Genomic DNA, 27,539 nt, shown 5'->3' with positions numbered 1-27,539 from the left:
ATAGTAACGGTACTACGCTCACGCTCATTATCGTGCATTGCGCTCAGCAGGTAGAAGCTCAAATCAGTTATATCAGCATACGTGCTGCACTAAGAAACAGAAAAATTGTTTTTCTGAAAAATACAATGATCAAGAGACGTTCTCTGCGACGTTGAAGTGATTTGCCAAGCTGTAAGCGTATACAGGCCACAGACAGTGAAAGAACGACGAGGCCAATAACACGTACCGAAAATAAGAAAAGTAACAACGCGATTATCAAGCACAGGAAACGAGAGAGTGCTTACCGCCTGCAAGGACGCCCGGAAAGAAAACCAGTTGTGTATAGTTCGCTTACAGTGAGACGATGACACGTCTGGCTCCAGTCTAACGGTAGAGCGGACACGGTGTTAGCTGAGCGCACTTCGCTGGTGAAGTGCTGCTGCAACAGTTAAGAAGTGAATCGAGTGGTTTGTCTAAGCATCTCCACCGCTGCTGAGAAAGTGTTGCGGTCACTTTGGTGAAATATTGGAAGTTCGGATAACGGGGCGACCCAAAGACAAGAACAAAAGATCATATCGGTACGTTTTGTTCTCTCATTTTTGACCATAGAGGAACGCTTCTCTTCTAGATTGCGAGATTTCTCTGCAGATCGCAGCTCCTCTAGCATCTGGTGTGCTTGGTAGCAGGGTGTCGAAAGGAACTTGAACGTAAATTAAACACTGTACTTGAAAGAAAATGGGAACCGATCTCGAATCGATATTCCCAGAGGGTACTACAACCCGAATCAGACATGAACCGAAAATAAGCGTAACAATAGCAGAGACCGGCTCAAAATGAAACGGTAAAAGCATTAGAGTTACACGGAGATCCAGAGCTTTAGGCTGTGTAAAATGTTCGTTTCTCCGCAGAGAGGCTTTACTGACAGCCTGTCTGAATAGCCTAACCTAACATTGGCCAGTGTGGCCGCGTTAACGGGGGACGGTCCTTAGGGTCACCGTTCCAGACGTATCACGCTCAGCCCAGTCTCCCCCGATCTATTACCAACGCCGCAACATCATGTAGCCCTGGCAGAAAGTTATTTGATGCGATTAGCATTCTTTATCTACTCCAAACACCGTCCGTCCGTCCGTCCGTCCGTCCGTCCATCCATCCATCCATCCATCCATCCATCCATCCATCCATCCGTCCGTCCGTCCGTCCGTCCGTCCGTCCGTCCGTCCGTCCGTCCGTCCGTCCGTCCGTCCGTCCGTCCGTCCGTCCGTCCGTCCGTCCGTCCGTCCATCCGTCCGTCCGTCCATCCATCCATCCATCCATCCATCCATCCATCCATCCATCCATCCATCCATCCATCCATCCATCCATCCATCCATCCATCCATCCATCCATCCATCCATCCATCCATCCATCCATCCATCCATCCATCCATCCATCCATCCATCCCTTCCCATCCCATCCCTTCCCTTCCCATCCCATCCCATCCCATCCCATCCCATCCCATCCCATCCCATCCCATCCCATCCCATCCCATCCCATCCCATCCCATCCCATCCCATCCCATCCCGTTCCAACCATCCTCCGACGCCGACCCAGTGACCCAAGTTGTCTGCCATCTTGAGCCATAGGTGTGGGACCGTGGCCTTGATGTCACTGTGGTAGTTACATCGTCGTCATCCCACTCTTGTCATGTCCTTGTCACGCCATCGTCCTCATCCCGTTGTCATCATGCATCGTCGTACCATCGTCACCATTTCAGAAAAAAATGCTGTCGTCATTAGATCACGAGTATGCCGTCGTTGTCATGACAGGGTCGTTATTCCAGCATCGTTGTTGGATTCTCGCCATAATGCCGTCGTCACGCTTTCTTTGTTCTTGTGCTATCACTTGCTTGCTTTTTTTATTATAGTCCCATTTCTCTAACAGATTGCAATCATGTGCCTGGTTGTAGTTCGCTTTTTTATTTTCGATATTATTTTGAGGTGTTTGCACATTGCGCATTGATAGGGCCTTGATTCTCTTTGCTTGGCAAACTGGTTGTAAACCATCCTCGTGGCTGTGCTTCATTTCGTGTGCGCAGCATGCATGTTTTCGAAATATTAATTTCAATTCGTAGGTGATCTTTGCCTTAAATGCTCTGTATAGAAGCTTTCTTTCTTTTTACTTTCAAATATTATTGTGTATTTTAAAATTTTTTGTTTCACAATATGCTTGATTGTGCGCTGGTAAACTTTATTGCAACATTGATGTTTCTGCTTGAAAGACTACTTAGACCACATTTATTGCTTTAATGCTACCCTGGCAAATGTGCTTCGGTATTTTCTTGTCGATATTTTTTTTCAGTTTTTTTCTTTTTAGAAAGGATTGTCTTTGCAATGCCCACCTGCTAAGCTCTCAAATGAGAGTGGCAGTATTGAAAATAAATTAATAAAATAAATAAATAAATAGATAAATAAATAAATAAATAAATAAATAAATAAATAAATAAATAAATAAATACCACTGAATGGACGAAGCAATGGAAATAGAAGTATGATCACTACAGATTCTAAATAAAGTGTCTTCAGTAATATGGTATGTCACTACGTTGCTTGAAAGTTTATCGCGTTAACGTCAACAGTTCATTGTGAGATGGGTGCTGCCAAAATGTTGTTTCCTGTCTCTCTTAATTTCAGATTGACTTTTCAGACATTTCAGACACTTTTAGGACAATGATAAAGCGCACCGTTAGTCAATCTCACCGCATTCGTACATATAGTTGTCGCTTGCGAAAGAGAGAGAGAGAGAGAGAGAGAGAGAGAAATAGAAGAGAGGAAAGGCAGGGAGGTTAACCAGGCACACGTCCGGTTTGCTACCTTGCACTGGGGGAAGGGGTATGGGGATGGAGAGAGAGAGAGCACAATTTGACGCACATTTGAAGGTTCACACCGAGCCTACACACGCTAGCCAAGACCTGTCCACTTGAGGTATTTCAACAACGCTTTCGTGGTTTTCTGTGCCATCGTGTCGATCGGCCGAGCTCCAAGGGTTTTCATTTCCGAAAATGGTCTAGAGCCCAGCTGGTGAAACGTTTTCCAGAGAGCTTCACGCTCGACGTCATATTGGGGACAGAGACATAGGATGTGTTCAGTCGTTTCTATGGTTCGCTCGTGAAGCAATGTAGCAAGGTGAAGGTCCCCATCGGCGTTTGTGAGTTCACAGCGTGCGACGCATGCCCCAACGCGAATGATAACGAAACATATAATGCAAGCCCGTTTTAAATATAACAGCAAGAACATATTTGTGAGGCTAGAACACCCGACTGCGCTTTCTGTGCAGGTGCTGGTAGAGACACAGTGCGTGTGCTTGTAATGCGAATGCGGCTATGTATAGCGCTTGATTATAATTTGTTCTTGCTTTTTCCTTTTCTATCATTGCCCGAGTAACTTGGTACTTTTGTATTGCCTGCTCGGACGTAGACTACCTTCCTTCGTATAACGCACAAAAATACCAATAAAACGAAGGTTAAGCAATGCATTGCATTTTTAATTAAGCCAGTAGCGTTCAATATTGCTACACATTAACCCTAAAACACTATATATATATATATAAATATATATATATATATATATATATATATATATATATATATATATATATATGTGATTTGTTGTGCTCCTTCGGAGTTTTCAGTGAGGTAGCATCCTCTGAACTGCCAGCAATGGCAACGAACAATGCCACCATTTTCCCCATGCGGCAGAGAGGTCGCTGAATCAGCCGGTTAATAAGTACTTGTCCATCTGATGCTCGGTGCAGGCGCTCTACGTGGCATAACGCTCTCTGATCTGCCTGCAGCCTCAGGGGCAGCTGGTGTGCTTCAGTGAGTAATGGGACAGACTGTGCCTCACGGGGTAAGCCAAGAATGACTCGGAGGGCAACACGATGGTCCCATTCCAATTGAGACATCAAACTAGGCGGCACGTTCAACACTGGCAAGGCATACATCACGCCAGGAAGTACACATGACTGATGTACCTGTAGTACTGTCATCTGGTCACAGCCGTCACCCCTAGCAGTGAAGGGAGCCCCATATCAGAGCCGCACAGAGGTGACCGCATGGTACCATGATAAGCGACCATGGATAATTATGCCCAGGTATCGGTGTTGCTGTACCCAATATATCGGTGTATCTCCGAGGTATAGCCGGCTCAATAGTTCGACGAGCACGTTGTCTAGGATGATACGCAATTGCGGCTGATTTAGCGGGTGAAATCTGCAGACCAACTTCATTCATGTACTCTGATGTGACATTCAGAGTTCTCTGCAAGATTCATTCTTGTGTGTAATAATAAGCGCAAACTTTAGCCGGTACAGTGAGACAGACTAGGGGCAGGCGCTATGTTAAAGTGCCTGTCCCTTGTTTGTTTCACGGTCGCGCCTAATGTTTGCGCTTATTATTCCACAAATTGACGTGGACATTTGCTAAACTGTATTGGTTAATTTGTTCTTTTTTAGCTGCGCTACGTTCTTAAACATTGTCTGTGGCAGCTAGCACAACTTTAACTCTCAATCTAAATTATTCGGTGAGGCGGCCATGACTTCTACGAGAAATAAATTCTTTAATTGCACAATTACCATAATTACACTAATACGGTTTTTAGTTTTTCACTTTACCGTACATATGTTAATATATGAATTGAAAAAAAAAATATGAGAATGGCATGGGATTCCAGGCGTGCGCCGTCAAACTTGCGGTGAAAATGAACTGTTACTCCATTTATCCTTAAAGAAAACGGTCTGTTATGCATTGACGCACATAGGTAACTGAAACATCAATGCATATTGAAAATAAAAAAAATGAGTAAAATTATGGGGTTTTATGTTTCAAAACCACGATTTGGTTATGAGGCACGCCGTAGTGGGGAACTCCTGAAATTTGAATCACATGGGGTTTTCTAACGTGCACCTAACTCTTAGTATACGGGTGTTTTCGCACTTCGCCCCCATCGAAATGGCGCTGCCGTGATTTGACCCCGCGACCTGGTGCTTAGCAGCCCAACACCACAGCCGCTAAGCAAACACGGCGGATTATTTTCTGAAAAATCATTATCACGAAACTAGTATAGTCCTGAAAATACGTTACAAGTGTATAAGCTTTGTGAGCTCACTTGCTACAATTAGTAAATTAAATTAAGTACCGTAGGGTAATTATTTTAAAAGTTAATTAGTGATATTCTGTTCATCATTCTATTAAGCACTTTGATTTCTCGTACAAGTAATGGTCGCCTCATCAAGTAATTTAGCCCAAGAGCTAAGTTTATGCTACCTGCAGGTAGCAATTATTAAGAAGTTGTTGCTACTAAAAAATAACAGCAGGCATATACAAACAACCGATGGTCAAAGGCCGATGAGGCTAATAATAGCTACGGGCACTAAGAAAAGTAAGAACCCGGTTACGAAGGGCACGAAGCGAGAGAGTGCTTATCGCTCTCAAGGACGTTCGGAAGAAAAACATGCAGCGTCTCGTTTGGTTGGATCGAGAAGATGCAAACAAGTCTAACTCCAGTCTAACGATAGAGCGGACACGGTTTTAGCTGAGCGCACTTCGCTGGTGAAGTGCTGCCGCAACAGTTAAAGGGTGAATCGAGTGGTTTGTATAAGCATCTCTGCCGCTGCTGAGAAGTTGTTGCGATAGTTTTGGTTAAATATTGGATGTCCTGCTAACGGGGCGACCCAAAGTCCTGAAGAAGAGCTCATATCGGTATGTTTTGTTGTCTTATTTTTGATCACAGAAGAACGCTGCTCTTCTAGATGGCGAGATTTCTATGAAGATTGCAGTTCCTTTAGCATCTGGTGTGGTTGGTAGCGTGGTGTTGAAGGCAACTTGAACATAAATTAAACACCGTGCTTGAAAGGAAATGGAACCCGATCTCGAAACGATATTCTCGGAGGGTGCCATAACCCGAATTCTAGCAATCTTCTTTTTGCACCTATATAACTCACATACTCCAAAATTTATTTGAATATCACCATGAACATTTCCCGCATTGTCTCAAAATATATAATGCGTGAATGATCTAGTCATTTTTAAAGAAAACTTTGAGGACGATCTGATTATGAGGCACGCCGATGTGGGGTACTCCGGAAATTTGAACCCCCTGAGCTACTTTAACACGCACCTAAATTTAAGTAAACGGGTGTTTTTGCACTTCGCCCCTGTCGAAATGCCGCTGCCGTGGCCGGGATTCGATCCCGCGAGCTCGTGCTTAGTAGCCCAACACCGTAGCCACTAAGCAACCATGGCGGGTCATCTTTTGAAGATCAATAACGCGAAACTGGTGTAGTCATGAATATTCATTCCAAGTGGATAATCCTTGTGAGCTCACTTGATACAATTGGTAAACCAAATTGAGTACCGTATGGTGATTGATTAAGAAGTTAATTAGTGTACTTATGGTCATCATTCCATTAAGCGCTTTGATTTCTCGTAGGAGTAATGGCCGCTTAATCAAGTAATTTAGCTCAAGAGTTAGAATTGTTCTAGCTGCAGCAAGCAATTATTAAAAATTTCGTGTAGCTAAAAAAGAAGCGCTGGTATATACACACAACCGACGGTCAAAGGCCAACCAGACTATAATAACAGCTACGGGGACTAAGAAAAGTAAGAGCCCTATTATCAAGGGCACGAAGCGAGAGAGCGCTTATCGCTTGCAAGGACGCCCGGAAAGAAAACCAGTTGCGTAAGCTTTGGTTAAATTGAGACGATGTAAACACGTCTGGCTCCAGTCTAACGGTAGAGCGGACACGGTTTTAGCTGAACGCACTTCGCAGGTGTACGGCTGCCGCAACATTTAAAAAGTGAATCGAGTGGTTTATGTAAGCATCTCCGCCGCTGCTGAGAAAGTGTTGCGATCACTTTGGTGAAATATTTGATGTTCTGCTTACGGGGCGACCCAAGGCCAAGAAGAAACGATCGCATCGGTACGTTTTCTTGTCTTATTTTTGACCTCAGAGGCTCTTCTAGATCGCGAGATTTCTATGAAAATGGCAGCTTCTCTAGCACCTGGTGTTCTTGGAAGCATGGTGTCGAAAGCAACTTGAAGATAAACACAGCACTGGAAAGGAAACGGAACCCGATCTCGAATCGATATTCCCAGAGGGTACCATAAACCGAATCAAACCTGAACCGAAAATAAGTATAGTAATAGCAGAGATCGGCTCTGGTAGAAGGGGCTGAAACATTCAGGTTTCACGGGGATCGGTATCTTTAGACTCTACAACAGGTTCCTTCCGCCGTCAACGGTGGTAGGAATGACCTAACAAAACCCAACATCGGTTAATGTGGCCGCGTTAACGGGGCTTACGACGTCCCTCGGGCGCGCCGTGCCATAGGTAGCGGAGCAACCGTAATCAAGAGGTGACGCGACGAACGTCGCAAGCTTAGTCTTTCCATCGTAATCATGGTGTCGTAATTTGATCGTGAGTATGCCGTCGTTTTCCTGCCCTCGTCGTCAGTCCAACTTCAGCATTCGATTCTCGTCATACCGTCCTCATTACGAAATTCGCGTCAGACAGCAGTCGTCACACTTTGTTCGTTATGCCGTTACTATCGCCATCATCAGAATCGTCATCCCATTGTAGTCGTATCTTCGATGTCTTACGGCCTTCACCGTTCCTACGACGTCCTTACTTCTTTGTCACACAGTCATCGTCATGCCTGACCCTGACGAGCTCGTGTCATAGCAAAAGTTGGCTGATCCCTAAGACACTGTATATCGCATGAAGCCGAAGCGATGGAAATCTAAGAATGATCCCTACAGATTCTAAAGATGTTTTCATCAATACGGTGAGCCGCCACGTTGGCTTGAATGCTAGTCGCATCAACGTCAACACTCATTGTGAGATGAGTACAGCAGGATTCTTTTTTCTTTCTCTGCTTTTTCCAGGCGGACAGCTATAGGCATCTTTAGGTCAGTCATGGGATCGTATCCTGGCCACGGCGGCCGCATTTCGATGGGGGCGAAATGCGAAAACACCCGTATACTTATATTTAGAAAGAGAGAAAGAGAAGGGAAGATGGAAAGGCAGGGAGGTTAACCAGACTGAGTCCAGTTTGCCACCCTACACGTGGGGAGGGAAATGGGGAGCGAAAGAGAGAGAGAGAACTTAGGTCTAGGATGTCTATAGTCGGGCACTCAAGTCTTATATTTAGGTGCACGTTAAAGAACCCCAGGTGGTCCGAATTTCCGGAGTCCCTCACTGTGACGCGCCTCATATTCTGGAAATGGTTTTGGCACGTAAAACCCTATAATTTCATTTTAGGTCAGTCATAATGCACGCCATTGCCCCATCTGACCGCATTAAAACATATGGGTATCGATTGGGAAGCAATGCAGCAAGGCGAAGGTTATCAACAGCGTTTGTGCGTCCACAGCACTCAACGCAAGCACCAGAGTGAATGACAGTGAGTAAGGGAATAAACTTTATTCCGAATGGCGGAAGATGGGCGGCCAGCCTATTTCGGGTAGCTGTGGCCCCATGCTGATAGCCTAGGCCTGTTCACCAACCGTAATTGACAACAAAACAAATAACGCAAGTACGTCGTAAAACAACAACGAGAGCATATTTGTGCCGCTAGACCACCCGATTTGCGCTGTCTGTGCTGTTGCTCGTGAGGACACTGTTTGTGAAGTGATTGCGAGCGTATGATTTATATTTGCTTCTTGCTTTTCCTTTTCGGTTGTTGCCTGAGTAACGAATTTGGCATTTCGGTATTGCCTGCTTTAACGTAGCCTGCTTTCCAGTTTTTCTAAATCTAAAATAAAGCCAAGAAGCGACAGCCGGAGAACAACGTCGAGGGAAGAACTCAACAACCGAAAGAGCCATAATTTGGTCCACTGAGCTGTTTGATATGTTTTTGATAGTAACACGGTATGCCTTAGCGTATTTTGGATTGCCGGATGGCCGGCCCTATAAACAGGCTACCGTTTAGATTTTTCAACATTTAAAATAAAATATAAAAAATAACGCACTTTGATTTTAAACGGAAGCTGTGGTATAAGTGCAAGCAATTACCTGATTGCGTGTGCGTAGGTTGCATAAGGCATTCGCTGCTTGGTTTGTTAATTTACATGGGAGCACATATGACGAACGCACCGAACCTGTTTCGTCGCGGGCATTGCGGACGGTTTGGTTCGTCACATCGGTACGTGCGAAGATTGCATGGTGAAGAAATTCCACTTTTCCGGAAACAACTGAGTGCAAATATGGGGATTCCGAAAATAGGGCAAGGAACAGGTGCTTGTCGGATAATTGATTGATCGGATAGTAATTGGATTTGTTGTCTTGCTGGCAGGTATTGCTAGACAATTTTCGGACTAAAGCAAGAAAAGAGAAAGCACAATTTTATCTGCGACACCAACGTGCGCTATAAGTGCCCAATTTACGCAGCGGTGGCAAGCACTGAGTTTCAGCCATAGAGGTATCGTCCTGCATTATTAAAATTCACCGTTTCCAATTACTGCCTCCATAACATACTACCGTTACCGTAACAGTATCACGCTCAAACTTATTCCAATGCGGCATGCTCAGCAGGCACCTACACAGTATTAGAAGGGGTAGTAACGGTAATGATAAACGGTGACCCTATATGCCTCGGCACTTTATTGCGGTGACAACCGAAACGATTTGTGCGTGCATATGTGCCGGTCAATAGAAACCAAAAATTGTTTTCTTTTTTTTTGGCTGTTTGCGAAATTTCCAAGTTACGTTTTCTCCTACATCGATGTGAAAATTTGCTCGGTTAGATGTGCGGACACCGACGGTGACAGGCCGGCTACGCCAATAACAGCTACAAGGACTGAGAAAAGTAAGAACCCGACCACGAAGGGCACGGAGCGAGTGAGCGCTTATCGCGTGCAAGGGCACTTGAGAAGAAAAAAACATCTGCTTATAATTGGGTCGCAGTGAGACGAAGCAGACGCGTCTGACCCGGCTATAATGGTAGAGTGGACACGGCGTTTGTTGAGCGCGATTCTATATAAGGTACGGTGCTGCTGCGACAGTTAAAAAGTAGATCGCGTGCTTTGTCCAATCATCTCCGCCTCAGCTGTGAAGCTGCTGCGATCCCACTGATGAAATATTGTATGTCCGCCTTACAGGGGACCCAAAGTCGCGAAGAAAAGATTCTTTAGGTACGTTTCGTTTTCTTTCTCTTGACTACAGAAGATTAACGCTGCCGTTCTACATAGCGAGAGTTCCCTCAAAATGGCAGCTCCTTTAGCAGATGCGTGCTCGACAGCAGGTTGCCGAATAGAATTTGAAACTGAATCGAAAAGCGTACGCGAACCCAAAATAAACCCGCCCTCGAATCGATATTATGGGAGTGGGCCTTAACACGAGTCAATCCTGAACCGAAAGTAAGTATAGCAATTACAGTTACCTCTACAGAATGAAAGAAAATGTTTACGCGAGGATCGAGAGCTTTATGCTCTCGCTATATAGAGCCCTCGGTGGCATTCTGTGGGACTGGAAACACTGTTTGTACGCTGTAGTCAGAACATGAGCAGTGTATATGCGCAAAACTACGGGCGCCTATATTGTGAGGCACTCGCAGTTCCGAGATACCGGACGTACTTGTGTGTTTAAATAGCAGCACTGCAACGTTGAACCGCAGCGACGAGGACCGCACATACGATGCGCATCTATCAACTGTTTATTATAAACAAATAGCGGATGTACGTTGTGGGCAACAACGTCATGCGCAAAGGGTAATGCGCAAAACAAGCTTGACACGTACGGCCCATTCCAACTAGCCCCTATACGCAAGCCCTAATCAATGTCAGACATATCGAGAGGGAAATCCGTTTAAAAGTGACAGAGTGCTACTTATGCGGCGGCTTTATATAGTTCGGCCGCTGACTAAGGCAGTTCAACCACCAAAAAAAGTAAAAAAAGAAAGTAGCGTGACAGTGGTAATTACACGTTAAGAAAAATCTCACTCTTCAGGGTGTTCTCTTGTTTCTATAACTCACCACTTCAGCCCCTTTAAAAGGTGATCTTATCGAAATTTCAGCTTTTCCCCCAATGCTCCACTTTTTTTTTCAACAATGTGTCTTAATTTATCACTATAATCTTGGGACCTCCACCGAAGTAATCCCGATGTGTTTTCCGAGATGTCTTTTAAAAAAATCTGCGCAGCCTGAACTCGAACTGGGGATCTACCGACTGCGATACGGTATCGTTACCGCACGAATACTATGTTTCTTCTTTACTGCTTTCGACTACTCCGCTGACGCAACTAGAGGGAATAATGCAGTAGCACCTCTAGCTGCTTCGATAGGCTGGCGCCACGTTCTTCAGTGCTTCCGTTTATCGGTGAATCAGCACCAAGGTGAAACGATTTATGCGAAGCTAGTTGTAACGTGCCAAGGCCGGTAGGAGATTAGAGGACAGAGTAGTTGTGTATTTCCACTTTACGACGCAAGTCTGCCACCTCCACAATAAATGTGTTCTTAGAGGTAGGGTGCTGCTTCGCCCATGCAGATGGGAATGTTCATTCGAACCGATGTTGCGTGAAACGGCGCACAATTTATTGAGCATGATATTGCACCATCCCCGATGTTAAACCGGAAGAAACATACGCCGGAAGAACTATGATTGGCTGACGCGTTATGATTTGCTTGAGATTCGCAGCTTATATGCAAAACGACACCGGCCTGAAAAAACTTAACCTAAGGAAGTCGTAAAAAGCGAACGGCACCCGACACGTCATGTGCACCAAGTAACAGGTTGCCATCCGTATGACTGGGACCATATATGACGTGATCGATCAATGACTTGGTGCAAACTGCTGGACAATACGCTTATAGCTTTTTACTTGCTTGCAATATTAAGGTGCCCGAGCACGCGTAAATTCTGCGAAGTGTACGTATCACACAACACCTTTCTAATAATTAATGAACGAGTGCATTAGGGGTTCTGCTAACGGATGCATCCATCTTTTAATGTTTTCTGATAAAGTATAGGTTTAAAGAGGGTGTTTCGACGTCCAATTCAGCCTCGAGGGTGTAACTTTTTCGAGTGGGTATACCGTGCGCTACAGCACGCGCATCGGGATACTTGCAGATCAGAAGAAAGGTGCGCTTATGCAGGGTACGCGGAAAATACATCAGAGGAATGGCGCAGCCTTGCGCTTGTGTAATCATCCCACCGCTTGGGCGAGTGAATTTGTCTCAATAAGCCAAGGCGCACGAGACATGTGAAGCGGGCCATCACGGCTGCCGCACGCAATAAATTTTATTTTCATGAAAAAGATCTTTAAGTGAACAGCTGAAAATGATTTTGCACGTAAGAAATGTTCTGCAGGGAAATCGCTGGTCTCCATCAAGACACACCTATGCGCTCACTCCGCCGTCTTCAAGCGAAGCCTTATTCCCTTGGACATGCATCAAGCAACGCCTTCGTTCTCGTGAGGACGCTGCTTCGACGTTTAGTAATATGCATCCGCTCGATGGGGTGTCCGCATTTCGGCATAGCTCGCGAAAGGTGTAGTGCGTGAAGATATAAATCGCAGGACATTAAAATTACAACCTTTATGGTGCATAAGCATTAACATTGCTTGAATTTTCACTTTATAGGACACAAACATACACTAGTTTAGGAATCGCATTTAGCTTTTAATTACCCATTTTCACGAAAGCTTCGCTTTGCATGGATTGCACAGATTCCAAGGTGTACGTTGCATCTACATTTATATATATATATATATATATATATATATATATATATATATATATATATATATATATATATATATATATATTGTTACGGTGAAGTGAAGGAAGAAGTTGATGCGGACTAGAGAAAGACGAAGGCTGGCAGTTGCCTGAACGCCATATCCATCATTTGTAAATATATGTCATTTTACACTAGTGGGCCTGCTTAATAATGGTGCCACTCGGTTCCCTTTGTTCCCGTTGATTACATAACGAGGGCCCCGAATCCGGCGACATTGATGCCTTCAGATGCCATGTGTTGGTTTATTTACCAGTTATCACCCATATAGATCAGGTGCTCGTGACGCCTGGAGCAGAAAGGATGTTGCACATCCGCCACCAAGGATGGAGTGGTGGTGCTGGCTAACACTCCCAGGGTTAGTTCTAGTAGTAAAACGTACCCCGGAAAGTGGATGGGAAAACGGCGCCGCGACAGCTCAATCAGTAAGAGCATCGCACAGGCATGGACGTTGGTTCGTATCCAGCGTGCGGCCAGTTGTTATTTCGTCCACCTTCATTTCCACTTATTTATCATTTCTTTAATTCACTTACTAATAATATTTCACCTACGTTGTCCTTGATGACTGTTTTTGGGCTTCTTATGGTTTTATATATATATATATATATATATATATATATATATATATATATATATATATATATATATATATATATATATATATATATATATATATATATACTTATTCTATTTTCGAGTAATTTAAGAGAATACCCCTTCCTGTGGTGAACAAAATTGCGTAGTCGTGGTTGGGTGATATGGTTTAATAACGACATCTCCATAATCATCAGTGCAAGCAGTGTTCAAAAGAAGGATTTATCCACTACAGGAATGATTTACTACTCGTCCTTTCATCGCGACGGACATCACTTGGGTGACTAGCGCCGTCAGTCCATTTACTAAATAAAACTGGATTTTAACTTTGCATATGCTGTCGTTAAGGGCCATGGCTGCAATTTCAGCATCGCAGCGACGCGCCGCAGGAGGCAATAACAGTTTATAGAATTTCGAAGACGTCATTCGGTTTTACGATTTCTGTCAGCGAAAATCGTCTTCCTTCCGCTTCGATTCTGAAATTACTACGGGTGCGGAAAGGCGCGTCTGACGCGCTGCGCACGTGACACCTGACGCTTTGGAGAAGCAAGACAACTCACTGCGATGGCCTGCTGATTAGGCACGCTGTAACGTGTTGCGCCGTTATTTTACCCCCAGCGACACTCCTTCGCAGAGAGATGAGTTTCGCGAGATAAGAGGCGCGTATACAGGCAGTGAAGCGAAAGAGAGAGAAAAAAAGCCACTGCACGCTCTCCACATGTGATTCTTGGCGCTGTCGTCTCGCGAAACAGGTCACTGCCGTGACCCGCTTAAACGCCTAGATCTGTCTTCACGTACTTCCACACCACGTGAAGGCCCGTCGCCGACAGATGAGCTTCGTAACCTAAGAGGCGGTCACCGGCGGTGAACACGTTGGCGTAAGATGATTCTGACGATTAGAGAAACGTCACGTGGGCAGCTATACCAGCGCTCCCTGTGCGCCTCCTTTCGCGATGGGAGCAGAAAAAAAGAAGTTGTTATTTGCGGACCAACATCTCAACTACGTATTACTCTTTCGAAATTGCGAATTGACTCGTTTAAGCTCCCGAGCTTCTAAACTGCAGTCGCGAATATTTCCTGAACACCATCTCCACATTCAACGCTTGCAGCTTCCTAACTGATGCTTTTAAGGTCCTGAAATAAAACTTTCTATTGGAAGCTTTAGTTTGCGAGCTTCTAGCTATCTAAATGCATGGGGACAGAGAAACAGCTTTTCTCGGCAACCACTGCCCGGATTTTGTTGAGGTTTGTCGCATTTAAACGATGAATTTAAAACATAGCCGCTGAAGCAAGTGCACTTTCAATTTATGCGATCAATATTAAAAGAAATCGCAAAAGTAAAAGAAACGGGCCCGGGTATGAAGCTTGCAACTCCGTAACTCGTCAATAAAATGAGATCACACAATTCTGTCAACAGCAGCTAATGAAATTTGTTTAAAGCGAAAAAAATTGACGTACTGTACGCCTCTTTCAAGTGTATACCACTAATTTGTGTGGGTAGGACTTATGCAGATACCTTTCAAGCATTGCAATAATTTCAAGTGAGCTGCAAATTCGTATATCGCTTTTGTCCACTTTAGATGTTCTAATAGATGCAGTTTAAATAACTGCGATTCACCGTCGCAAGCCACCGTCGCAAGCGAACCTACCAGCAATTCACGCCACCTGCCGGGGCTGTCAGCCCTAACGTCTCATCCGGTGTGTCTTTTCTTTTTTTACTTCGCTCAAGTTTGCTGTAATCCGAATCGTTCACGAATTCACTGTAAGCTGCTCGCATTGTTATTATTGTCAGTTACCGTTTCTTTTGCTCGTTTCAATCATTCACGAATTGCAGAATTTTTCCAATTTTCTCCACTTTCCGTGGCGTTTAACGAAGCAATCGATGTACGTAGTTTATAAGGAATTCAATGCTTCCAAATTTTTATTTTAGGAAGGGCACATATCTGTCGATAGCGTGAGCTTTCGCAACTGGGGCTGAATTGACAAGGCTTTTCGTTCATGAGTTCTATTTGCCACTGGCAGACCACCCTCGCTAATGATATGTGCAGCATCAGGATTGACTGAAGTTTTACCTTAACAACAATTTTAGCCTGAGGATTTTTTTTTTGAATACGAGTCCTGTTTTCTATGATGGCGTATTTTTTTTATTTGTTATGAAATGCGTGTAAGTGTACGTTGAAAACCCTTGAACGTGCGGCCACTGAACGTGAGGAAGGTTTACGGCCGAATCTCTACACAGTAACGGAGAACTCATTTTGGCTCGTCATCCACTGGGCTGATCTCTATTAGGTTTGTTGCAGTTTAATGAGAAAAAAGTTCAAGTTTACCAAATATTTAGAGAAAAACTTACCCCTTAGCACATTGTTTTTTATAACAGCTGGGATTTTTCGACACCTTGTAACTCAGCGACAAAAAAGATATCAAAGTTCTGTAAACTTCGACTGTTGCTGCACTGAAAGCGCTGAAAACCTATATTTTACACAACAATGAGCTACAGGCATTGCATCTGAATAGGACATTTTTCTAAGATCCTGCAAACAATTCATAATTTCGTATGTGCTGAACCAATACATCGATTTAGACGATCTTACAGATGCAATACAGAATTGGGATACCAATTTTCAGCGCGGGGATACCAAGCCGCTAAGCTTGTGCTTGAATATTTTTTTAAATATAAAAATTCCTGTGAAATGAGGACTAAAAAATAAGCATCTGAGACCCTAAGATGAAGTTTGTGCGGACTACAAGTTAGCTTTCTGGTGAAATTCAGCTCTGTTTCTTAAATGCAGCAAACTTCAAACCTACTCGGGGGGAATTCTCTGCTATGAGAGCATTTCTCTGCTCTGCACGTGCTTGAATCAACTGGAAAGTTGGAGCACGCGCCACGCAAAAGCTTTCCGCCCAAAGCAAGATGCGTTATAGTTCCTAGCTTTGTGACCCAACCCCCTATACAGACGGTTGAAGCTAATCGTATGCCATCCGTGACCCACGATCTAACAAAAACGAGGGAAAGGTCACATGACGTGGATGACATAAGCCCCATTCCTCGACTCTCGCATATTAGCGTACTAATTTCTCGCCACTTTGCCACGCAGCAAGTTAGGCAAAATGTTTGCCTACAGTTTTCTTCTTCCTTTCTTTTCTTTCTTTCCTCCACTGATGGCTGTGTTTTCTTGACTTACCGAATTGTTACGACGCGTACAAGGCAACTTTGCATAGAACGGGTGCGCGAAACCCCATTCGCGCGGGCGCGATGTTTCCTTTAGGCTAAAGATGCAGGATTGGCATTCGCATGTTTATACTGGTGAAACCGCGTCACAAAGGCTTCGCTTCAAGTAGATTCTAAGCTGTGCAACGAACATGCGTAATCTTTTTTTTCTTCTATCCCTCCCAGACATTGCTTCTATGGCAGATGAGAAGAGCCCGGTCCTATTTCAAGCCGTCACCTCGCCGATGTCCTCTGTAGACCTCGCGAACAATGACCTGGCCGGAAATGCAAATGCCGTGGAAAAGGCTCTAAATCGACTGCGCGAACTGGTGTTGGGTAAGTACATGTACGCCGGACGTAAGCTCAGTGTTGTGCCATATCATTTGCAAGCATTTTACAGCAATATTATTTGATATCGAAACATAGAAGATGTACCTTTTTTGTCGGTTGGTCCAGAATTTTTCAATGTGGCATGTGGCAGGTAGAATTCTAATCCTTGAATTGAATTACTCGAAGAGGCGGACATTTCTTGCACGAGACGCCAACACGCGTAATCAAATAAATAAAAAAATAGACTGATTAAGCTTTTAAGTAATTATATTATGGCATTTATTGCAATTTACGCATTGTGGCCGGTGGGATGGCAACAGATTCCTTGGATGACACCCGTTTTGAGCCATTCCTTTCAAATGTGTGCGACGAAATGAATTGGCGTTCCAGTTACTTCAATGCGTAGAACGGCGCTTTCAGAAAAAGTTAACTGGAACAACTTCGCAATTTTACCTGGAATTTCGTCGGCGCAGGTCTTGCCAACCAGTGGTATACTTGGAATTCGTTCTAAGTCGATATCCCTTGGAAACTCACCGGCTGGAATCTATATATCGCAGTATGTATGGTATAGTTACTAGTAAAATATTAATTAGTGAATCTGTATTTACATGTTACGCATTTTGATCTTTCGTGCAATGAATGTCCTCCCCTTCGAGTAATTCAGTTCAGTAATTCAGTACTCATTCTTCCTAAAAGAAAACAAGTATTTCACCGTCCCTCTTTATACCCCAGTGGCACCGTGATCGAGTACGCGGACACCTCCAAATCAGTGGGGGTAGCGTTCAGCAGTACGATGACATGGGATGCCCATGATAATAATCTTTCTTCCACACTTTATAGAATAATAGGATTTACCTCGCGTAAAAGTCATATATTAACTACCAAACCTAACATTACTTTGTATTATGCATTCTTTATTCCCACATAAGCTATCGTCCCCTTGTCTGGAGCAACATAACGATGTCTAACGTTCTAAAACTGCAAACCTTGCAAATGAAGATCCGCCGCGCGATTGTCAACGCGTCGTACGATTCGCCCACTAGGCATGTTTTTGTACATAGTGATATTGTACCTGTCAATAAATTATTTGACTACAGATTCGCGTGCTTTTATAAAATAATAATGAGAAAAAGTGATTCCTTTCTTTCTCAAATTGTCCCCCCAGACGTCGCCACTCATCATATGCCATCAGAGTACAGAGTACTATTGTATTGCCAAAGTGTAGAACAAACTACGGTTTTTCTATGTTAAGCTATATTGAACCAAAATTCCTGAATTCCTCATTTCGTGACCAACTAGATACTATGTCTGTCTGCCATCCGGAAGAGCTTTATTGAGCAATCTGTGCTACCGTGACGTCAAGTGTTTCATGTTAACTTACACTGTACCACTATGTGTTAACGTTTTACAATTACTTGCACTATCTATTGTTGCTGACTACGAGTCTACGAGACACAAGTACTCTCTGTCAATCTCGCTCTTTGCAAGATTGACAGAGAAGCCTGCTGTTGACTTCTAAGGGTGGTGACGCCCGCCAAGCGGCGTATAATTCGGTCATTTCTTTCTCACTATTCGCAGTTTGCTTATATATACAAAGTGAAATAAAGATTTGAAAGATTGGAATCGTGCTATTTGCCGCAGGCAATTTATGAAACTTCTGCATTATCGAAAAAAAAAGAATACATACAAACCGAAGGAAGCAGGCATGGTAACTGAAGAAGCCCAACGCTTGTCAACTCTATGGAAGGTGGCGGTAGAGACATAGAGATAGAAGATAAAGAAAAGGAAACAAGGAAGACAGAACAAGATGACAATTCACAAAGACTAGAGTAGAACATTGACGAAGAATAGCGCAGTTGTTCTAAAGGTACGTTTCAGCCGAACGTGTGTCTTTGGTGTAGTTCCTGGTCAGCCTCTTTTATTGGAACTAATTCTTTTTTTTACAGCTAAGAGTTTCGTGGCGCTTGGTTTTGTCATAAGTAGCCAGCCGCAGAATTGAAGTCCACCATGTTTTCACCCACATTATCAGCGCACCCAGTGACTTTTCTAGCAAATGCTAGGCAAGAAAAGGTGCGGATGCCGCAAGGACTCTAGCATGATGCTGCATAAAAACGAAGATATGGCTGGTAACTTTTTCTTTTTACTCCGGAAACAGCGTGTGCCACATTTTTTTAGAGTGTTCACCTACAGACTTCAACCCTCCGCTCCGTGTGCACTGCAGTGCGCCCATTCTGATTGAAACGTTCATTCTGACTGAAAAATGGAAGCTTGAAGCCACGAACAGTTGTCGAACAAGAGATATGCCGGAAGCCAACGTTTCGACAGAGGAACTTGTCCAACAGAAGTTTTGACAAATACATTTGTCGAAACGCTGGCGGCAGAGACGTCTCCTGTTCGACCATCGTTAAGAAGAGAGACAGAGAGAATGTTTAATGAATGCTGATGGATGTATGGCTTGCGGGAGGCTTGGCACGCTACTTCAGATGGGTATAATGAAAAATTAGGTGATATGCACAGTTCACGACGCCTATACACAACAGCAACCCTCGACAAACTAGGGTATCTTGTTGTCGCTAGTGCCTCTGAGGAAGTTTAAAAGTGCATTCGCTGCGCGAGATGCAAAGGCGGCGTTAGTCCACGGGTCAAGAACATGCCTTAGCTCAAGAGATGATGGCCTTTGATAAATGCTCATTGCGGACATTAAGGCTGCTCTTTCTAAAGTAGATTGCCTGCAAGCGCAGATTCAGTAGGCTATATTCAGTGGGCCCTTAGGTTGTGCAGGTGCTGCTTGAAGACCGTCCCCATCGCTCGTGGGCCCGCAAAACTATGAAGGCACTTTTGTCTTTCTTAAGGGCGACTGGCCTATGTGAACGTCTTTGACCCGCTCAGGCCCACCGCGTACGTGTGCGAGCTCACCAAGGCTTTCCTCCCTCTTCCCTACTTCTCTCCATCTTAGCTTCCTATTCCCTCCTTCCCGTCCCCCATAGTAGGGTAGCCAACCAGACGCATTTCTGGTTAACATCTCTGCCTTCTCTCTTTATTTCCTCCTCCTCCTCCCTACGTTGACCATCGTTGACGATTTTGTTCTGACCGGGAACGGAATAGCCTTACTCCTTCGGGGAATGGTACAATTGTTGAAAATTGGACTTAGATGCTGCAGAAGGAGATACTTCAGCAAAATGAGTTGCCAGACCTCCCGTTTTCTTTACAGAGTGCAGTACTTCATTTCGCAGAAGTATTAGGTGCTGCTGACTAATTACGCTTTCTCTTTTGGCATTAGCATGCTCCTCTCACTCAATGAAGCTCACATTGTGCGACCTGCATTCACTGCCAGTGTAGTAAAGTCCCAAGCTAAAGCTTTCTAACAACCGTTCCCTGACCAGGCGAACCCCTGCTACACATCCGAACGGACGACGACTTCCTTCTCATGTTTCTACGATCCCGAAAGTTTGACCCCGACCGCGCCTTCAAGAATATCACCAGCTACGCCAAGGCCCGGCAAGACTACCCCGAAATATTTGATGACCTGAGCCCTTCCCGTATCCCCTTCGAAAGCGCCTGCCGCAAGCACCGGATCGTGACAGTGTCTCGCCACACAGACTCAAAAGGAAGGCAAACCCTAATGCTGAAAATAGGTAAACTCAGTGAAACTTTCGCGCATGATTTTGAACGTTAAAGGGATCTATGCAGAACCACTAACCACTATGCAGAACCACTAAATGCATAGTGTTCGTATATGTTTTTGTCATCTTTGTACCGTGCTTCGCAGTATATTCTCCCGAGACCTGAACACTGCTCAGAGACAAACTCTTTTCATATCGGTTCTTTTTTCTCACTACCTTGTTTCGAACGTGAAGAACGTAATTTTGATTTAGATACCACTGTTGATTACAGAGACCATACCTGCATGTACGTGGACAAAACGATCTCCTCACGTTTAAAACGGTGAAATAGGCCTTTCCTTGCATAAGCATGAAAATGAAAATGTAACATTTTGGGGTGGGTCACCATGTTGACGCTACATCTTGAATTTTTGTGAAATCTCGTGGTATTCGAAACGCACTTAATGATTTCTTTTCGTTGTCTGTGATAACACAACGTACTGTATCAATTAGTGTCAATTTTCTGGAAAGCTGGCGCTCAGAATGTGATTCAACCACTTTGATTCAGTGTGACCAAACAGAAAGCTCATCCGGGGTGAACATATTGCGTGATCACTTCCTAGTTAATTTTGAGAAGGATTGAAGACAATATAGTTTGACAAAAATATTGCACCATGTTTTCCTTGCATTCGCTTTATTTTGGTTTTCACTTCCTCTTATTTTAACCACGTAATCCTTAGGTCGCGAAGACCCAACAGAAAGTTTTGCACTTCCATGTTATTTCACCAGGCGCCTGGAGCAGCGATGTTTGTTCACTCAACGACTTATTCAGGCTTCTAGTAATGTTTGGTATCCACCTCCTTCTGCAAGAAGAGTGCCAAGTCAAGGGCTTGGTGGGCGTTGTAGATTGTACGGGCCTCGGCGTCTATCATTTGGCCCACTACACGCCTTCTGCAATCCGAATGTTCATCAGGCTTTTACAGGCAAGTGTAATGATTTCAAATATCTTTTTAGCATGGTGGTGGTTAAAGTTGTTACCAGTATAGCGAGAACGCACGTGCTTTTTTGAATGTAGTGGTCAACCTGGCCAGTTGTTGGATCATGCAGTCACGAAAAATCACTGCCTAAAACGGGTCATAAACAACACAAAATCTAATCTTTGGTGAGAATGGAAACTTTTATCTATCGCGGCACCCATAGATTTTCTTACATACTACCCGAAGGGAAACAAGGCACCGCCGTCTAGGCGAGTTTCCTAATGTGCACTTTGCTTTCTCGGGAATTCCGGCACAGTGGGTGTGCGTGGCTTTGTCTCGCACGCGGCTTGGTCAAAAACATGGTCATGCATATAAAGCTGTTTCTTGGCATCCACGATCAACCGCGCTAGTGCCAACCGGGGTGCTCTGGTGCGCCGACTCATCTTCGATCAACGAGGCACACTTATCCCCGAGCACGTTTTTGTTGCCCCCCCAACTGCGCATCAAGAAAATCGGCGGTGCTCAGCGCTGCAACCCCGGCAAGCCAAGCGGGGAAGCGCGCGCTTAGCAGACCGCACTCGGTAAAATCCGCTTGTGGGAATGGTCACGTGGAGACGAGCATTACTGCTTGGCACTGTTGCTGAACTATTGCCCAGTTCGTTGACCAGAAAATATGACGTTATTCTAGACATGGAACTGAGTAGTGCGTGTCACTGAGCTAGTCGGTTCAGACTGAACAATTTCGGACCGTAGGACCTATGGCCACTTACCACAAAATATGAATAAAAAAAGGGAAAGGGACAAGGTAAGCGCTAACCGTGCCTCCCACCTCCACTTCTCCCCCCTTTTTCGGCATAACAATTTGAATAGATTGAAGAAACAGCGGCGAGAAGCGGTCCAAAATCAGAGTGTTTGTGGAAGAAGCCAGGAGCATCGACGACTATATAGATTGCTTCACGACTGTTTACAATTGTTTAATACTACACGAAATGTAGCTCGAAAGGACATTTGCTAGTACGAAGTGACGTATATTTATTGCAGTTCCGAACACATTTCCGAATGTGTAGGCTTGCCTGGTACAGATTTACTTATTTTATTTATTTATACCCTGCAGGATTTCGTCATGGGGCATTGAGTAAGGGGATTTCGAACAAGTTATATAGAGAAAAATAATAGAAATATAACATAAGAAGCACATATAAATGGGGGAAAATCGAGCCCATGGAAGCAAACTAGAACACCACCAGCAAGAAATACATGAGAACTGACTGTCTAGATATCACTACCAGACAAAGCAAACAAAAGCAAACAGAACGTACAAAACACAATTCAATAAACCTACCAGAAAGTGGAGAAAAAGGATAGTGATGCACAAATCATCGCAATAAAGCGGTAAAGATGAAAGCAAGGGCTTAACTGATTGTATGCGTAATGAGGGACTGCCGAAAATGCTCCAGGCTAGTTTTTGCAACTATTCTTTGGAGAAAGTTAACCCAGCGACCAATGGCGCGTAGAAGCGCTGACGAGTTAATTGTGTCGGTATTACCATAGACCATCGATTTCAGAGTTTGTGAACTCTGACTTCTATTCTAAATTGAAGGGAGCAGGCCCGTCATTCGCTAAAAACAACGTAAAACATCGCATATTCATTATATGAATATGCGCATATTATTGCATATTATTATTATTGCATATTATTATTATAATAAATATGCGGATCGCATATTTATTATAAATCCACGTTAGGATTGCGCAATTCCCAGCTTATAAAGCTGGGTTATTGCCGGTTTCTGATATTAACTGGTTGATAATAATTAGAGAGCAAGTCAGATGGATCATTTGAAAACTTTGAAGTTTTGGTCTTTACCCTTCATATAATTGTACATACAGGGACGTCCATATTTGAAAAAATGAAAAAAGTTATTTCATGCTTACCGCTGCACTCTTTCTTCTCAAATTTCCTAGAAGGATCGCATTTTGGTGTCTATGTCGTTCAGTTTAACATTTGACACAGTTACTAGTATGTTTTTAAAGAAAAAAGTATGAAATTGCATTCGGTTGAGAGGATGCAAGCTGCTGCCGCGACGGCGCAAGCATAAAGTTGTGCGGTCGTCTACCGGCAGCTACAAAAATCAGCTGGTCAAGAAGTACTACCGCGTGTTGCGCGCTCCCTTGGAGCAACCCTCCCTGAATAGCTGCATTCAACAGCTGCCGGCAGGTGACAGAACAAGCCTGTGCTGGCACCGTCTTCACAGCTGCGATTTTTTTTTTCACAGACGAAAGCAGTTTAGCATTATTTTCTTAAAAAGATGGGCAAGTACTTCTGCCAATGTGACACCGAACGACGTAGACTCCCAAACGCGTTTTTTTTTCGAGAAATTTGAGCAAGAACCGCGCAGCGGTAAGTGCAAAATCTTTTTTAGAACAATTTAAGCGGAGTATACACGTTCAGTTACATCTAAGCAAAAGGTTAAATTCGGGAGTTTTACGTGCCAAGACTACAATCTGATTATGAGGCACGCCCTAGTGCGGGCCTCCGGAAATTTCGACTGCCTGCGGTTCTTTAACGGGCACCTAAACTTAGGTACACGGCTGTTTTCGCATTTCGCCCTCATCGAAATGTGGCCGCCGTGGTCGGGATTCGATCCCGCGACCTCGTGCTTAGCAGCCCAACACCATAGCCACTAAGCAACCATGGCGGGTGCATCTAAGCACAAGTCCTCACGTGTGAATGAAAAGCGGTTTCTTTCACGTAATAATAATAACAAACTGCTCCTTAAGTGCCGTTTTTGTAGAGAATAAGTCATTGTGACAGAGGAAATGGTGGCTCCAAGGTCTCCCTCCTGGCACTTGGAGAACAATGCCATTTCGAAAGCGCCACATTCTAACATTTCCATGCACACAACAGCGGCGCAGTGCCAGTTTTCCCTTGTTATGATTGGGGGTTCAATCCCGTCGCTCGTGATCCATTGTCAAGATTGGAGTCGGGCATGAATTAGAAGGTAGCTGGCCCATGCCGTCGTCCAACTTATCCACGCTGAGGACGTTGATGAAGGGAAGGACTGCTTCTCATCGAGAACGAGGAATATTGGTTTATTTACAGTATTTATATCAGTCTAACATGACTGTTTGAGAAAGTACACCAGTCTAACATGACTGCTTGAGAGAGAGTGTCCTGAGCAGCCGCACAACAGTGGTTTTTAAAGACTCGGTCCTCCCCCGATACCCAGGTGACAGAAACGGCCGTCCAAGCACCGTAGGCGAATTGACCAGGCATCGTAGGGGAGACGAAGCACCGTAGGGGCATTTATTCCCCGAAATGCAGCGCGCACGCCGGCCGCCCATTTTCTGGCGTCTTGGTCGGCGCGTGGGAAGGGGTGTCAGTGGAAGTTCCCGCGGCTCAGTAACGATAGTTGGTCCGCCGGCCCGTTTAGTTACAATGGCGACTTCGTCAAACTCGGCTCCAGCGACGGAGAGTCGAGGACGCACGTATTGTTGTTCACACACAATCGACTTAGTCACGTCGTGGCTAGAGGTGTGCGGCTACGCGCCCGGAATGTTGCCCCCACAGTCGCATCTGGTTGGTAAAACTTGCACTGCAGCTGGCCGTTCTTAATACCCTCTAAGTAACTTCGTTAAAAAGAAACAAGCTTTATGGCTGCATTTCTTCGATGATTTTCAACTGAGCTAATTCGTTCACGCCTGAAGACACGGGACAAAAGGGAGACAACAAATCTCAGCTAAGTTATTGTTTTGCCTTGTGGCTTTAGTTCAACTGTTAAGCTTGTATTAGAAATGAGCCAACTAGCTCAGTTGAATACAATTCTCAGCGACCTATTTGTATCCTTCTTGTCCCATGTTTTCAATGCATTTGTCAAGCTCCCGTTTTAACCTATGAGAATTTCACATCTGCCCTTACGGCATTCCGTACCAGCCTTGGGCTGTCGAATGATTTAGTGGCCTTTCATTTAGTAGACAACCTTTCTAACGAGTTGATTGCCTTGTGTCAATATTAGAGAAGAAGGTGCTCTCGAGCACTATTAAATCACGTTTTCGCCGTAGATTTCCTAGTACGTTTATTACGTTTAGTACGTGTAAATGACCGTTAAACTATGTGCAATTCTTGTAGGACTGTTTTCCTCTGCGGATCAAGGCGGTATAAGTCATCAACCATCCTGCAATATTTGAGCTGTTGTACGCCATTTCCAGGCGCTTTTTGAAGGCCAAACTGGTACAAAGGGTAGGTACCGAAGAAGTGTTTCTTCGTTTCTATTACTTTTCTGGAACTGTTTGCGATGCAGTTGCTGCACGTAAATTATGCGTTTATGGGCGTCACAACATTCCACGAAGAAGATTGGCTGGAGTGTTTGGCCCATGAAATCAATAAATTACAACAGTATAACTGTGATGTCGTATTGTCATTACGCAACAATGCTGCAATTTCTCAGTCATGGCGGGGTTAATAAGTCTTTCGGTTATATTGAGTTACAATAGAGACCACCCTAATGCGTCGAAGAAAAGTTCAAGGGAATTATATTTTCAATTGGGGGCCAATTTATTGCCTGCTTACCAATAACTGGAAGAAACACAAGAATTAGTCCAGGTATCTGTTTCTTCCCCCAATTTCTTAGTGAATCTATATGTGTATTTCGTTAAAAGAAATGTTGAAACGGCACTGATGTTGGCCGGTGACTATACCGGTCGCATAGCCGGCGCCATATTGCACCTGCGATGCAGTAGAGCTCCAGGATGAAAAGTGAACGCTCGTCTCCACGCTCCACAGATCTCTGTAGCAGCAGAGCAAGGCGTCAACGCAAGGCAGCACGGACTGGGCAAAACTTTTACTCGTAGCGGTTTTGCCTCTTTCGACAAAGCCTGTATATGTGCACACAACGTTGTCGTGAATATGTAAGGTGGACTTGTCACAGGCCAATCCGAACGGTGCGAAGTGTCCGGTGAGACCGAAGGTGGCCACAAGTAGCATGTATATAGTCTATAGGCGAACCGTCCCAGAGTCTTCTCACCGTGGTGGCTGCTGCTGTTGCCTTTCCGGATAGCTCACACAAAGGACAGCGCTCTTGACGAATCGGCTAATGTGTGTAGCCACATTAATACTGCGTGCGCTTCAAACATCCCGGTGGTCCGTTCTTCCTACGGAATGACGCTCTGAAACCACAAGCAGAGCACCAATACACTCGCCGCGACAAATATACACCTTCGTCACACAATTAATTTATTAAAGCGCAGGTTTCAATGGCTTCATTCCTAGGGTTTGGCGCGCCAGCTCTGTCGGCATCTTGCCAAGGAAGGTGGACCGGTTGAGGAGATAGTGCAGTAGTGAAACCGGGCTGATCCCGGGCTTCCGCGTTTTGTGGATTTGCCGAGCAGGCACCGTTCTAGCTATGTCGTTGCTTAACGCATCTCAGTTTTGTAGGGACAGATTTGTAGTATATAAATAACCACTTTTACAAAAGCTTAGTTTGGCATGGATTCGAAAATGTGCTTTGGATCTGTATAATACTTAACCATAAGGAGTCCGGGCGTTCATCACCTAAGAGCACAGTCGTCTTGGTTAAAACAAACCATAACCCCCTGAATGAGATTTGGCGTTCTTTCTAGATACGGCTATTCGGCTACAACATAGACAAGCTGCACGACCTGGTTCCTGCTGACCTGATCTCAGTCGAGCATGGTGGCACATACGAAAGTTACGACTACGACATGACTGAGAGGGAACTGATGGATGAGGAGGACTTCTTCGTGGAATTCAGCTCTTTCGGTTATCTAGACAAGGCAACAGGAAAAAAATGCTAGAGCTAAAATTTTCTGCGCAGGGTTATCGCTGAGATCCCCTCTGTTTCTTGGTTTGTCTTTCGCATCGTCTACGCCTCATCGGCTATTGCCCAGCTAGTCAACTCAATTTGTTTCAGCCTTTCTTTTGTACAAAAACACAACAATGCTAGGACACGCATAAAAAGTTGGTAAGATGCAACTTGACTGGATGCTTGCCCCATTACTTGGCAGAAACAAGAGAAGCAGGAAACTACACATCAGTGATCAACAATAAAAAAAATATTTACA

At 44.4% G+C, this 27,539-nt stretch overlaps 1 protein-coding gene and 1 long non-coding RNA gene across 10 annotated transcripts in view; one reads left to right on the top strand and one right to left on the bottom strand.

Moving 5' to 3' along the window:
* The first annotated feature begins 355 nt into the window (after nt 1-355).
* On the top strand, nt 356-27,539 carry LOC135905237 (alpha-tocopherol transfer protein-like). Of its 9 annotated transcripts, none has more exons than XM_070535518.1 (8): nt 356-557; nt 10,113-10,145; nt 14,922-15,039; nt 16,736-16,885; nt 20,263-20,514; nt 21,271-21,464; nt 25,588-25,698; nt 27,078-27,539. In XM_070535518.1, exons 4-7 carry the CDS (start codon nt 16,747-16,749, stop codon nt 25,618-25,620), a joined length of 618 nt encoding a protein of 205 aa, XP_070391619.1. In that variant the 5' UTR covers nt 356-557; nt 10,113-10,145; nt 14,922-15,039; nt 16,736-16,746; the 3' UTR covers nt 25,621-25,698; nt 27,078-27,539. The 9 variants fall into 9 exon arrangements, with proteins under 9 accessions (XP_070391619.1, XP_070391618.1, XP_070391616.1 ...); XM_070535519.1 differs by lacking the exon at nt 356-557 and adding an exon at nt 6,755-6,933; XM_070535517.1 differs by lacking the exon at nt 10,113-10,145.
* LOC135905258 (uncharacterized) overlaps nt 26,285-27,539 on the bottom strand; it is a 59,271-nt gene continuing 58,016 nt past the window's right edge. Inside the window, exon 3 of the long non-coding RNA XR_010565359.1 lies at nt 26,285-26,624. This is a non-coding gene — a long non-coding RNA (uncharacterized lncRNA). The remainder of the gene's footprint in view (nt 26,625-27,539) is intronic.

The sequence above is a fragment of the Dermacentor albipictus genome, chromosome 3 (genome assembly GCF_038994185.2).
Source record: "Dermacentor albipictus isolate Rhodes 1998 colony chromosome 3, USDA_Dalb.pri_finalv2, whole genome shotgun sequence".
Taxonomy (NCBI): domain Eukaryota; kingdom Metazoa; phylum Arthropoda; class Arachnida; order Ixodida; family Ixodidae; genus Dermacentor; species Dermacentor albipictus.
Note: the sequence above shows the minus strand (reverse complement) of the source record. Positions and strands in the feature narration are given on the sequence as shown.

Bases quoted from the DNA above. Each gene is read 5' to 3' on its own strand.
- LOC135905237 (XM_070535512.1), top strand. From the start codon at position 6,885: ATGTTCTGCTTACGGGGCGACCCAAGGCCAAGAAGAAACGATCGCATC. The intron at 10,146-16,735 runs GTACGTTTCGTT...TATCCCTCCCAG, and splicing joins GCGAAGAAAAGATTCTTTAG to ACATTGCTTCTATGGCAGAT. The intron at 20,515-21,270 runs GTAAACTCAGTG...TTATTTCACCAG, and splicing joins AACCCTAATGCTGAAAATAG to GCGCCTGGAGCAGCGATGTT.